The sequence below is a fragment of the Crassostrea angulata genome, chromosome 3 (genome assembly GCF_025612915.1).
Source record: "Crassostrea angulata isolate pt1a10 chromosome 3, ASM2561291v2, whole genome shotgun sequence".
Lineage (NCBI taxonomy): Eukaryota > Metazoa > Mollusca > Bivalvia > Ostreida > Ostreidae > Magallana > Magallana angulata.
The window spans coordinates 21,864,739-21,877,895 of NC_069113.1; the positions used below are offsets into that span (position 1 = coordinate 21,864,739).

At 33.1% G+C, this 13,157-nt stretch overlaps 1 protein-coding gene across 1 annotated transcript; it reads right to left on the reverse strand.

The window, feature by feature from the left end:
• Nucleotides 1-10,541: 10,541 nt before the first annotated feature.
• On the reverse strand, nt 10,542-11,991 carry LOC128175821 (sex peptide receptor-related protein 2-like). Its single transcript, XM_052841663.1, has 2 exons — nt 11,969-11,991; nt 10,542-11,746 (listed from the first exon to the last, which is right to left on the reverse strand). Exons 1-2 carry the CDS (start codon nt 11,989-11,991, stop codon nt 10,639-10,641), a joined length of 1,131 nt encoding a protein of 376 aa, XP_052697623.1. The 3' UTR covers nt 10,542-10,638.
• Between the last annotated feature and the right edge of the window lie 1,166 nt (nt 11,992-13,157).

Below are 13,157 nucleotides of genomic sequence, written 5' to 3' on the forward strand. Positions count from 1 at the left end.
CATTAAAGTTAAACATTCACTGCAACAATCGCATTGTTGCACATCTTGATAAATAGCATAATGCATGCAAATTACTTAAATCAAGTTGCATCTTATAAATTGTACAAAACTTACATGCAATGATCTCCAGCAAAATCTAAGTATTTGGGGGCGCAGATGGTCAGACTGGAACAATCTTTTAAAAACAAACCAAAATGCAACCGCAGGCATTTGAAATAGTTGAACCATAATCACATAATATTTTTAGGTCACCTAAGTAAACTCAGGTGACATATTGCTATCCGTTTTCGTCCGTCGTCGTACGTTAACAATTTTACATTTGTAACTTCTTCTTAAAAACTACAAGTCCAATTGTTACCATATTGGATGTGAGGCATCTCTATGGTAAGATGAATCTAAATTGTGAAGTTCATGGCTCTACCAATCCCGGGGCACCACAGGTGGGGCCAAAATGCAAAAAAAAGCCAAATTCTCAAAAATCTTCTTTTCTTCTCCCCCACATGTGAGGAAAAAACTGGTTGCATGGCTATGATGTCCATGAAGCCCTCTACCATATTTATGAAATTCATGGACCCTGGGTCAGGGGTTCTGGCTCTGGGGTGGGGAAAATAAAGCCATATAGTATAAATGTATTGAATCTTAGAAAGTCTTCTTCTCTACTCCCATATATATATATCTGTTAAAATTTAAATGCATGATTATGATGTCCATGAACCCCTCAACCAAAATTGTGAAATGCATGACCCCTGTATCAGGGGTTCAGGCTCTAGGGTGGGGCCTATATGGCAAAATAGTTAAAATATATTATATCTACGAAAATCTTCTTCTCTACTCCCATATATATTTGTAAAAACCTAAATGCATGATTATGATGTCTATGAAGCCTTAAATCAAAATTGTGAAATTCATGGCCCTTAAGTCAGGGGTTCAGGCCTTAGGATGGGGCCAATATGGCCATATAGTTAAATGTATTGAATCTTAGAAAATCTTCTTCTCTACTCCCATTAAATTTGTTAAAAACAAAATGCATGATTATGATGTTCATGAAGCCCTCTGCCAAAAATATGAAATTCATTACCCCTGTGTCAGGGGTTCGGGCTCTAGGTTAGGGCCAATATGGCCATATAGTAAAAATGTATTAAATCTTTAAAAATCTACTTCTTTACTCCCACACATATGGGCAAAACTGAATACATGGTTATGATGTCCACTATCTCCTCTACCAAAATTGTGAAATACATGGCCCCTGGGTCAGGGGTTCAGGACATGGGGGGGGGGGGGGTCAATATAGTGTTAAAGCATATAATGTTTAAAATCTTCTTCTCTGTTCTCACACATCTGTATGAAAAACTGACTTCATAATTATGTTTACCAGGGAGTCCTCTACTAAAAATTTTTATTTCATGTCCCCTGGAGTACGGGTTTTGACTCTAGGGCAGGGCAAAATGGATGTATAGGTGTTAGTGCACATAGTGTTTAAAAATGATCTTCTTTACTCCCACACACCTGAAAGGAAAACTGAATTCATGATTTTGTTGACCAGATCTATAAGTTATTCACTAAAATTATAGGTTTCATGCTTCTTTTTGAAATATTTCAGGCAGGGAGGTGGTCGTCATTACAAATTAATAATTTTTTTACTCCAGAATTAAACCTAATTAAATGCATAAATATGAGACTCCTTTTGTTTGTGTATGGGTTATACACTCAGGTGACCGTTAAGGCCAATTGGCCTCTTGTTATATAATAATGACTATTTATTCAGAGTATCAAAGATCTTTAATGCCTAATTAAAGTAAAGAAATGCTTAAAACATTTTCTTCTCCATCGTCATTTAGCACTGCTCTAGAATAGGCATGAGAATGTATATTTTGTAATTAGATGGTTAAAGCTACATGTAATAGCTACATGTATTTATAACAGCAGCCTGTATACGCTACGCTACCTTAGCATCCTACTATAACAATCGTATAGTCCCCAGGAACAATTGACTAATTCGGAGATTGTTAAAGTACGGAAGTACTTGAATGAAAAATTAATGAATATTTCATGATTTTTGCAAAGAGTCCAAAGACAGGACAAATTATAACCAGCAGGATGATTGAAGTTTTCGAGATCAGTAAATGTCTCATGGATACGAATATGTATGATTTTGGAAAGCAATCAAAGTACGAAAATATTATTTACAAATAATATCGTCTGATCTTCCAATTTGAATTTAGAGCGGTTATCTTTTACCTTATAACAACCAGCTTGTAAAAGGGCACTTGATAGGGGGGGTCCATTCAACTTAAATTTATTGCTTTTTCAAATGACGTAGTGATATCTAGTTTATATAGGGAATGTTAATATGTTTCTTTACTTTAATTAATTTCTTTTTATTAAAGTAGTTATTAATCTTTATCAAATAGAATATGTTATTGCATAAATATTGTGGTAAGGTTATTGCATCTTTGACAGTTATCTTTAACAAAATTAAAAAAAGATATGCTGAAGAACTCCTACAGTACTTTTTATGACGTGGTGTTCTACCTATAAACTATGAAAAAAAGAAATTCTTCCGGAAAAATGTTTTGAACAATTTCTTCGATTTCATTAATCCTTTGAACATTTACATCAAGGATTTACAACAACCTTTCCATCCACTGTTGAAAGATTTATCAAACGTTTACTTGCAACCGTAATGAACTTGTATCTATAAGATACTATTCTAATTTTACACAAAAAAGATATGGAATTTAGATAGTGATTTTAATTTGCCTTTGATCCATAAAACATCAGGTATGACATGTACCTTCGTCTATTTGATTGTTATATTCTAAAAAGATGGATTATGAAAAAATGTGTTCATCGTTAAGTACCCTCACAGTCTGTTTTTTTTTTTTGTTTTGTTATTTGCACAGTTGATTTTTCAATGCAAACAATGATGTATAAGATTTTATTCCAAGTTTTGAATTGTGAATTCATTATTACCTAAAAAAAATATTTCAAATTCAATATAAGTAATGTCATTATCGAACATTTTAAACTGTAAACAATGGTGTTGAAGTATTTTAAAATGAAGGGGATGACAATTAACCTTTACCCTCATTCCTGTGTGACTATTCGAATTAAAGGGACTTAAAGGGACACATTTTGACTTAAAATTTTCAAATTTTTTTTTTCCATTTTCAATGTTTATACTGATAAATATAGAAGTTTTTAATGCTTTGTCAAAATTTGAAAGTAAAATATAAAGTTATATGCAAGATAAAGAGTTCATAATTCTTTGTTTTGTAAACAAAGCTCCAATATTGTAATTTTTTCATATATGCTGTATTGGTGTAAATTTCAATCAAATGCATCTTCCTTTTGTTGAAGCTAGTTTTTATGAAGATATTGAGTTAGTTTAAATTGATTTTTTCATGTAATTTTGTCAAAGAAATGGTATTTCTCTACATTACATTTTTTGTAAACAACTATAAGACTCGAGCTTTGTTTACATAACAACCAAATCTTATCTCTGTATCTCGCCTGTAACTTGGCTTTAACATTCAATATATTGGTCAATCATTTAAAATGCACCAGTAAACCATTTTATACATAAAAAATAAAAATAAAATGTTTGATCTCGAGTCCTGCCCAAGTCCCTTTAAAACGCATGTAGACTTTTCGGATGTACTGACTGGTTGATATATTTTTTTAATCTCTGTACCAAAATATATTGTTAAGAGATACGATTTATATTTTTGAGCCCTCTTCTTGTGAGAGTAGGAAATAAAAGATGCATGGGTCAATAACCTGTATTGGTAACCAAACCCACTTTTTCTTCTGCAAACTTTTAGTACTTCATATAATTTCGTTGCTAGTTTAACGAGCGCTGGTTACTGCTAGCTTCAATCTTAAGAGACAAAAGTTTAAGACAGTAATATAACTAAATACTTACCATGATCCTCAAGTGCAAATGTTCCCAATCCGAGTATGATTAAAATCAATATTGGTCTGTACATATATTTCTGACCCATTGTATATTGCAAGTGCTCTCTGCGATGCTTTTACCACATCTGTATGTTACATTGTGAACTTTGATATTCTATAACCTATCATTGCTCATTATTATAAAATACGTATTACAGTCGTAATTTAGCGATGTTGACAATGTTGGAAGGCTATTTGACATTTTCGAACTCCATTTAACCAGTCCTAAAAACGTTTAATGACTTTATAGAGTAATATTTGAACATGATGAAGGTCGAAACACCTATTATAAACATCTGTTCTTATAAATTAAGGCATTTTGCAAATAAACTACAAAATGCCTGCACTTGCTTACACCTTTGGTATTTCAACACATGCGTGATGCGTTATCATTGTGAAATTAGGTGGCAGGGGACAGTTTTTTTGATACAATTCATTGTAGCCAAGGGATGCATGTCTTCGGAACTCTGTAACTAGAATTTCCTCAGTTCCCATTCAGCACAAATACCTTTAATTCACTCTTTATAAGGCCAATCACCAATTTCTGAAGAAAATAGTAGTCAAAACCTGTAAAATTCTCTACATACTGGTTTTTATGAGATTTTGACCCTTTCATATTTTGCTATTTTTTCATGATTTTTCAGCTTTTTAGACCTCCCCCAGCTAATTCCCTGCAGAGGGTTGACCTTCCGTACCGCGTGCATGTTGCACTAGCACATGTCAGAAACTTACCGGTGTATAGTTTACAATGTCCCATCCACCTACTTTTCGTGTTATTTTACCTCCCGTCTGTAACTTGCAATTTCACTGTGTAAAGTCAGCACAACAGTCATAGCCGCAGGTTTCGCATTTTACTTCTGATTCTTATGTACCTAACATAAGAGGCCTACATATTGCATATCAATTTCAACAAGAGACATCCCTCTAACTAATGATAATCATTAAAAATCATTTCATGAATTTTAGCAACACTCATAAGCCTTCAAGTACAGCAACTCTCAATTTTACAAAAATATTGACGGGTACTTTGTTCGAAACTGTCCCTTGCTACCTTAATCAAAAACTTACTTTCTTAATCAAAAACTTACTTTCATTTTCGATAAACAAGCCCGAAATAGCAAAAATGAGAGTAAGGTAGTGGACACGCGTTGGCGGATCCAAGACAGGGATCGTTTGCATCAAAATATATGTTTGCAATGAAATAATATTGAATGATTACGTATAAACAGTGAATATATTTACTACTGTAGGAACTTACCTGGATTACACATAGAAGTTAACAAATGGCAAATGTTGAATAAATGAAAAAGGCAATTCGTTTCTTGAATGAGCGATTTTAGTTTTAATAGATAGATGCAAGCGAAGTGCGACCTCTAGCAAAAGAATGGAATATAACTTTCCAGAACGGGGTAACTAAGAACGCGGTTTGAATAATTAACGTCTTGGCGAAAAGTGTAGGACGGGTTCATCATGCATCACGGGTAGATATTTACACCTTGAATGGGAAATTTTTGGTTAATACAAAAAAAAGTTAATAAATGAAATGAGAAAATTTGATGCGATTTTAGTTTTGATCGGAATAATTTTTTTTCAGAACGGGGTGCCCAGAAACGCGGAAAGTGAAGAGCGAGATACTTTGAAAATGACAACTTTGGTTTTAAAAAAAATGCAAATAAATATGCATACACTAGCGGTTTTTTTTTAGTTTCATACATTTTAATACCACGACAAATTGGTAGTGAACTTTATACATTAATTGTGTTATCAAATGCATAGGGAAGTAAAAGGGGGGGGGGGGTTACGCTTCCCAATTTTTTTTCAAAACAGTCTTTTATCTGAACTTCACATTTGGGAGGTGGATAAAAATATTAGTGAAATAAAAGTTTAGATATATGACGTCCTAAATACCCACTCAATGGTTTAAAAAAAAAACATTGTAATCAGTTTTCACTCAGCTGCAACAAAAAGAATGAGCTATGCATTTTTTTAATTTCAATTTTAAAGAATAGGTTAAGAAAATTATAAAGAAAAAATTCGGACACAATATATACGGAAAAAATATGATTCAACATTATTGCGTTAATATTCATTTGTTAATTGTTTATTTCCGCGATCGCATGGGTTATCATCTAGTAAAATAGAAAATTTTCTGAGACATGGTTTTCAATTATAACACTGTGCCGGATGATAATGCCAGATTTCTATGGGATTTTCAATTTTTCATAGAGGAAAAATTATTTCTCCTATGAGAATTATTATTTTTCAATGGGAAAATATATTTTAAAGGTGAACATATCACTTCCGAGTGAGACAAACTTCAAACAAAAGTGGTTACATACTTTCTTGGCAATGGCCGATTATTTGGTATATATAGATTTTTACGAAAATGAACCTTAGGCGGGTGCAAAACTGCCACATTGGCACTGGCATAACTATCCGGCACAGTGTTTAATTATTTTTAGCCGGGCTCGTTGTGTAAACAAAGTTCAGGCAATAGATACGATGCGCGGTATACCGGATGTTGACTGAACAACAGTTGAAATTGTTCTTCGCACTGAAATGTAGATTGCATAACATGTCAGCTTGTCCTTGTAAGTTTCCAAAAAATATATTTAAACACCACATGATGATCTTGTTCTTTGTAACATTTCATTTAACCTACAGGTAGGTCTTTCTAAAATCAGAGATTCCGTTATTAAACTTAAAAGTACAAATCATTGCGGGAATTATTTAAAGAGCTTAAACAATAGTTTTAAAAAATGCCAGTTCATGTAAACGCTTAAATACACATCAAATGTACTTCAAATACTTTGATTATCATTAGTATTATCAATGATTAAATTTAGTTTTGTTTATCATCATTTAATTTTAGAAAGTGGTTTAATTTATATAATATTTTTAATCATATTCGCATTTGAAAGAATGACTTATAACAAAATACCTTAGCCCAAGGGAGAAAAATAAACCTAAAATGATATACATGTAGTTTTTTAATTAATTACATGTCTTCATTACATGTATTTATTTTCTTAAAATGCACCAATGCAAATACCTGTTTTATTAACAAAATTATCTTAATAAGTCAAGAGAGAAAACTATACCTAAAACGGTAAAGCGTTTAATTCATTATTTTTTTTTAAATACTCGTTATCATTTATATTCTCAATAAATATTAATGCAAATACCTTTCTAACTTATAAACACTGCATTTTTAACACTGCAAACGCAAATTTCTTAATTTCACAAGTTTTTCACGAAAAATAACAAAGAAATTTTGTTATGACATTTTATTTGACTTTATTTTTTACAGCAAAACGAAACACAAATGTATAAGGAAGTTCCATATAGGTCACAATTGGAATTACAAAAATAGACACTGCTGAAGATTCCTTATTTTCCGCGAGAACTTAATTCCGCAATTCAACCGTTTTCCATTAAATTACATGAAAATAAAATCGCGAATACAGAATTTGTATCAGATTTTACGCAGATATTTATTCCTCGCGTTTAATTAGGAATCTGCAGTACATACAACGAATTTAAAACTCATTATAAACACAATAATTACACAGCAAAATGGAGTACTGTGGTTTCATCAATAATCGTTGAATACCAATTTTCGTGGATTTCGATGTTAAATTGATCCTTGAAATTAAATGTACATTGAAGTGCAATTTCTATTAACAGTTTGTGTTGATAGGGTCATTGGCCACGAATTTATGTAACCTTGAAACTGTGATTTTCACTTTATCCACGAAAATTGATACCCTTGAATATTAATGAAACCACAGTAATTCGCAGAAATTACTGGCTCGTAGAAATTAGGGAGGGGACGCTTATAAGTTTTGACCCTTAGTCTTTTTTCGAAGGTATTACTGTATACAGAATAACTACACAAATTACCACTTATACTAGGACAGCCAAAATGATATTAAAACAGAAATATCCAACAATAACTATGAATAGAGATTAAACTTCCTCCTTTTTACATTAGAAATTCGGGGTTTTGCGACGCTAAAACTGTAGTGACTAGGATACAGACAGACAGACATTCTTTATTTCCTCTATAAGTTGGAGATTAAATCCATCAAACAAGTGTTTGGTGCAATGTGTTTACAATAAATAGTGCTGAAATTTCAAGCATAAAATTATCACGAACACATATATACAATTACTTATATACAGAACACAATCAATGTTCAAATATCATGGAGTTTTCATTTGAATCGCACATATTTTAAACAAAATAACATTACAAGAGTGCTCGCATGTCCTTTATCATCACTGTAATGCCTTCCGAAACTGAAAGCATGCCCACTCCTCCTATGGAATGACGTCGTCGTCCTTCGATCCGAGAATAGTACCAACTATTACGCTGTCCGAGTTGTATGTCAACTTGACATATGTATTTACAGTCAACGAATTTACTATAAGATGCATATGATACTCGCGACTTTTATATAGGACAGGACAGTCTAGAATAAAATGCTGTACTATATCGTTTACTTTTCTTTTACAGAGCTTACACGACACTTCCTCTGTTTCATATGTAAAAGAAAAAGTTGATTAATTTAAATAATTTCCAGGTGTATTCCGGATGCTGAAGGCTCAATGACCAGAGTGGATGAGGTTTATGCACTTCGGCAAAGCGGCTAAGTTCTGGTCGACTTTTCAAAGATTCTCTCCATTCGTCCTGAGAAGAATTACGAATGAGAGTGTCGATGTATTGGTTCCACCTTGACTTTGAAGGTGTTTCCCTGTTGCGGAGATAATCATTAAAGAAGTAATCAATTTTATAGTTTTTCATGGTTCTATAGATACAATTAACGAACCCACGTTTCTTTTGGGGCGTGCCTACCGAGTATGTACACAATCTTGCAATGAACAATTTTTTAAAAAACAACGAGTAGTTAGATCTGCAGAGCCGATTCCAGAAGAGTAGTTGAAGTTTTTGAACCATCTTTTCCATTTCAATAAGACCTAGTGAGTAATTAGTGCACGCAGAGGGAGATTGCTGATCAAAACCTTGAATCCTGCGTGCAGCAAATCTTTGTAAGATTTCAAGGTTTTCGAAAGATTTTTAGATATATCTGTCCATAATTCACAGCCATAAAGGACTGATGGTGCAACAACAGTATTCCACATTTTGCAGCTCAGGATTGGGTTCATGCCATGCTTGTGCACTCCTATGTTTATAAGAGAGTTCATTATTTTTCGCCCTTTAAAGCATGTACGCGAAATGGCACTTGCACATGAAAGTTTGTTAGTAATTATCACCCCGGCGTAGATGTTTTCGTCTGTGATATCGATAGGCGAGTTTTTGTTCCCTAAGAGGAATATGTTTTCAGTGGCAGGTTTTCTACGGTTGCGTTTGGACGTAAAGTATATAATGCAACTTTTCGAAGGGTTATATTTCAACCGCCATTTTGACGCATAATCAACTACGACAATTAGTTGCTTCTGCATTGTAGTTTGAGTATTTGAGATAAGTGATGTGTCATCGGCGAGAATAACACAAGGAACATGTAGATCACAAATATGAGGACCAATGTTGAGACGATCTAGCTCAAGAATGAGGCCATCTATCATTAAGAGAAAGAATCAAGAGGAAAGAACCCTGCCTTGTCCAACACCTTGTCTCATGGTATAATTGCTTGACATTTTCCCCTCGTAAAAATACAGGAAGTCATATTCTAAAATGAGTAAACAAGCAAGCGCCATCCTTTTCCATTTATCCCAATATGAAACAGTTTGTAGAATAAGCCGGCGTGCCACACACTGTTAAAAGCTTTTTTCGTTATCTAGAAAAAGTTAATTGAGTCTCTTTCTAGATAATGATTAACAGTTTCAGATAAGACAAACGCTGCCGTTATACTGCCACACCCTGGTCTAAACCCTTGCTGTAGAGGGTGCGGAAATGCTATTTCATTGCTGTAATTCTGCAATCTAGTGTACAATATATTTTTCAAAGAGTTTCAGCAGGATGGACATAAGAATTGTGTCGTGATAGCTGTTCATATCTAGTTTGTCTTTATTGCCTCCTTTGAAGAGTGTTATGGTAACTTCTCTTTTGAATTGTTGTGGATAACATTCTGCATCCATAATTGCATTAAACAATTTAACTAGATGGATAAGTAAGAGATCTTGAGTGATCTTGATGTGTTCTGTTACAGTTCCATCGAAGCCTGGCGCTTTTCCATTCTTCATTTGTTGTAGAGCAGCTACAACTTCATTTTCGTTAATGTGTGTTTTACTGATTTCATCACATTTCCCATTGAGAGCGAGTGCATTTTGGAGACTTCATGACAAATTGCATTCTCAAATTCTACATCAAATGAGGGGTCTTGCTTTATTTGGGCAGAATTATCCAACAATAACAATGAATAGAGATTAAACTTCCTCCTTTTTACATTAGAAATTCTGGGTTTATTAAAGTCAAATTAAGTTTACTTATACTTACTTACGTCATCGCAATACAGACATTGACATGTATGAAAATAATCTTTTACCTTTTAAGTAGTCCTAATCTTTAAAAAGCTATCATGAAATGAGGATTTTATTTCAAAAATAATAGTTAATGGCTAAAGAAATGTAAGGAAGATATGATGGTTAATCTGTTGTCCATCAAGCTTTAATGTTTCCACATGCATTTTACATTTTAAAAAAAAACATGCATTCGTGTTATTTTTTAACCTGCGATGAACACTGGGTTTTGCTTTGATCGTTGTTTTGACAACAAAGTAAACATTTCAAAGCTTCTCTGAACTGCTTACTTAACAACGAGTAAACCATAAAATTTGCAGCAAACGTTAAAAACCGAATACATTTCATATATCCTTGAAAATAATTGTTTCTATTGTCACAAAAGGGACATAGTGGCGTTTCCGTACTAAAAGAAGAATATTTAAAGAGAGCCTCAAGTAATGAATCAACAATCACCACCAGTACGATGATGTTAGTTATAACAATCATTTTCCGTATTCGCTGATCCATTGTCTTTTGTCGCGAAATTCTGTTTTTGATCAGCGAGTAGTTAACAAGGAGAGTAGAACCTAACATGACAATAGCAGGAATATACACCTGGTACACCTGGACAATATGGAGAGCAAGTCCACCATTGTCTTTAAAATCGGTAGTTCTTTGCCAAATACAGCCCGAGACTTCTTTTCCAGCTGTCACGGTTGAATTTAAGTACACTTTTTTTATATTTTTATATCCGAAAAGAGGCCTTAAATTAAATAAAACGGAAATACACAATAATACAGCTATTATCACAACTGTGCGTTTGACCTTTAGAATTGACCTTGCCATGATTGGAAACCAAACGATGATGTAACGTTGTATGCTGAGAATTGTTGTTAGTAGGCGAGCCCATACTGTGCAAATTTTCGGAATAGATGTTAGAAGAAGGTTTCGCAAAGCACACCATTCGTAGGGAACATATTCTTCAGCAAATCCGAGGTCGTAGAAATAAATTGAGGGGATGATTATTGAAATAACCTGTATGATATTAGCTGCTGCTAAACCTATTAATACAACATGAGTTGCGGAACGAAAATTTCCTCTAGCGAAAACGGCTATCATTAAGATATTCACTGTAATGACGATAAAAGCAATTGATGGCAGTATGTACCCATATATGGTAACGTTAAAGTCGTACACTTCTGGACTCTCTGATTTCAGATGCAAAGCCAAATTCAAACTAGATGAACGGTTGCTTGTTTCTGTCACATTCAGATTCTGTGCTCCTTTTCTTTCATCGTGGGACCTGCCATTGGCTCCATGATTTCTGTAAAAGAGTTAAATGGGGGAAATGATTTGTTGAATCTAAAAAGAGTTTAAATCAAGTTTGTATATATTTTCCGCAAGGTGAACTTAAATTCACAAATGGCATAATCCAAATATCATCACAGGTATAACTCGCAAACACGTTATCTACCTTTTTTTTACAAACATACAATCAGCCTCCACACAAATTATCATATATACCCGGTATAGCAAAAAGAGGTACCTTTCTCCTTTAAATCTATCCATTACTTTCCAAATGAAAGCTGAATACTATGATACTAGTTAATAACAACACAATGTGTGGAATTAGTTACGACACGCTGCAGCTATTTAATATTTGGCATATTAAATGTACAAATACATTATTATGGCATAAAGTTGGATTACATGATTTATTTATTTTAATAAAACAATTCTGAAAATTTAAACTTTCCGCTGTACGTGTCGTCCTAAACTGGTATTTAACAACTGAGCAATTTTTAATATAGCCTTGCTAATAAACCAGTTCTTAAGAACCAGGTGACACAAACATGTATCCTAATGAAAACGTTATATTTCCGGATAATTAATTCATTATTATACCAAGTAGAAATTGATCTCTGTCTAATACGTCCCTCAAACGAAAGAAATCATATTTATCTTAAGGTGGCTCACTACACATTGAAATATTTTCTTAAATCAGCAGAAAATTACTTGATTGTGATAGATATCATAATGAATAAGAAGTATTTAAGTCAAATAGGCAGAAAAATGTGCAACAAAATGTTCAATTTTGGATGAAAAATTACATTTCCGAAAATTTAATTCAGTAAACATGAACAAAAGCTACAAGCAGATTCGAACTCATGATCTGCGGTTCAGAAGCCCAATACTTTTTTTTTTTAAATCTTTTAAGAAGCCCAATACTTTAACCACTTAGCTACGACGACATACAACCGAAACGAAAGATATAAAAAATTTAACAAAACATTTAAATCGCTATCTTGTGACGTAGTGTCTTTAAAAGTATAAGTCTGGGTGTAGCGAGGTACCTTAACGAAACGCATTATGTGCAAATTAAAATATGAGATTTGCTATCGCTATTAAAAGTTATAAGTTACCAACTGCGACAACCAAAGCTGATCCATTGTAAGGATGACGTTTACTCAGAATGAAAAAAAATTCCACTGATGATAATGAAAAACCAACTATTTTGTGTTAAAGACCTAACATGGTAGTGTTATTCTTTACTTTCAAAAAAGTAGGTCAATGACCTACTTTTTGAGTTAATGGCCATTGAATATTTTTTGAAAATTTACGAAAAATCCATAAAAATTTTACACTATGATTGAGATTTTCTTAATTGTGAAAATAATACAAATTGCTTAACTCTTTAACAAATGAAATACAGTTTATGAATGGTAGTGACATTA

What these genes read in the sequence shown, in the direction of transcription:
- LOC128175821 (XM_052841663.1), bottom strand. Translation starts at nt 11,991, where the DNA reads ATGGATAGATTTAAAGGAGAAAG. An exon ending in GATAGATTTAAAGGAGAAAG is followed by an intron (nt 11,747 to 11,968) that starts GTACCTCTTTTT and finishes ACTCTTTTACAG; the next exon opens with AAATCATGGAGCCAATGGCA.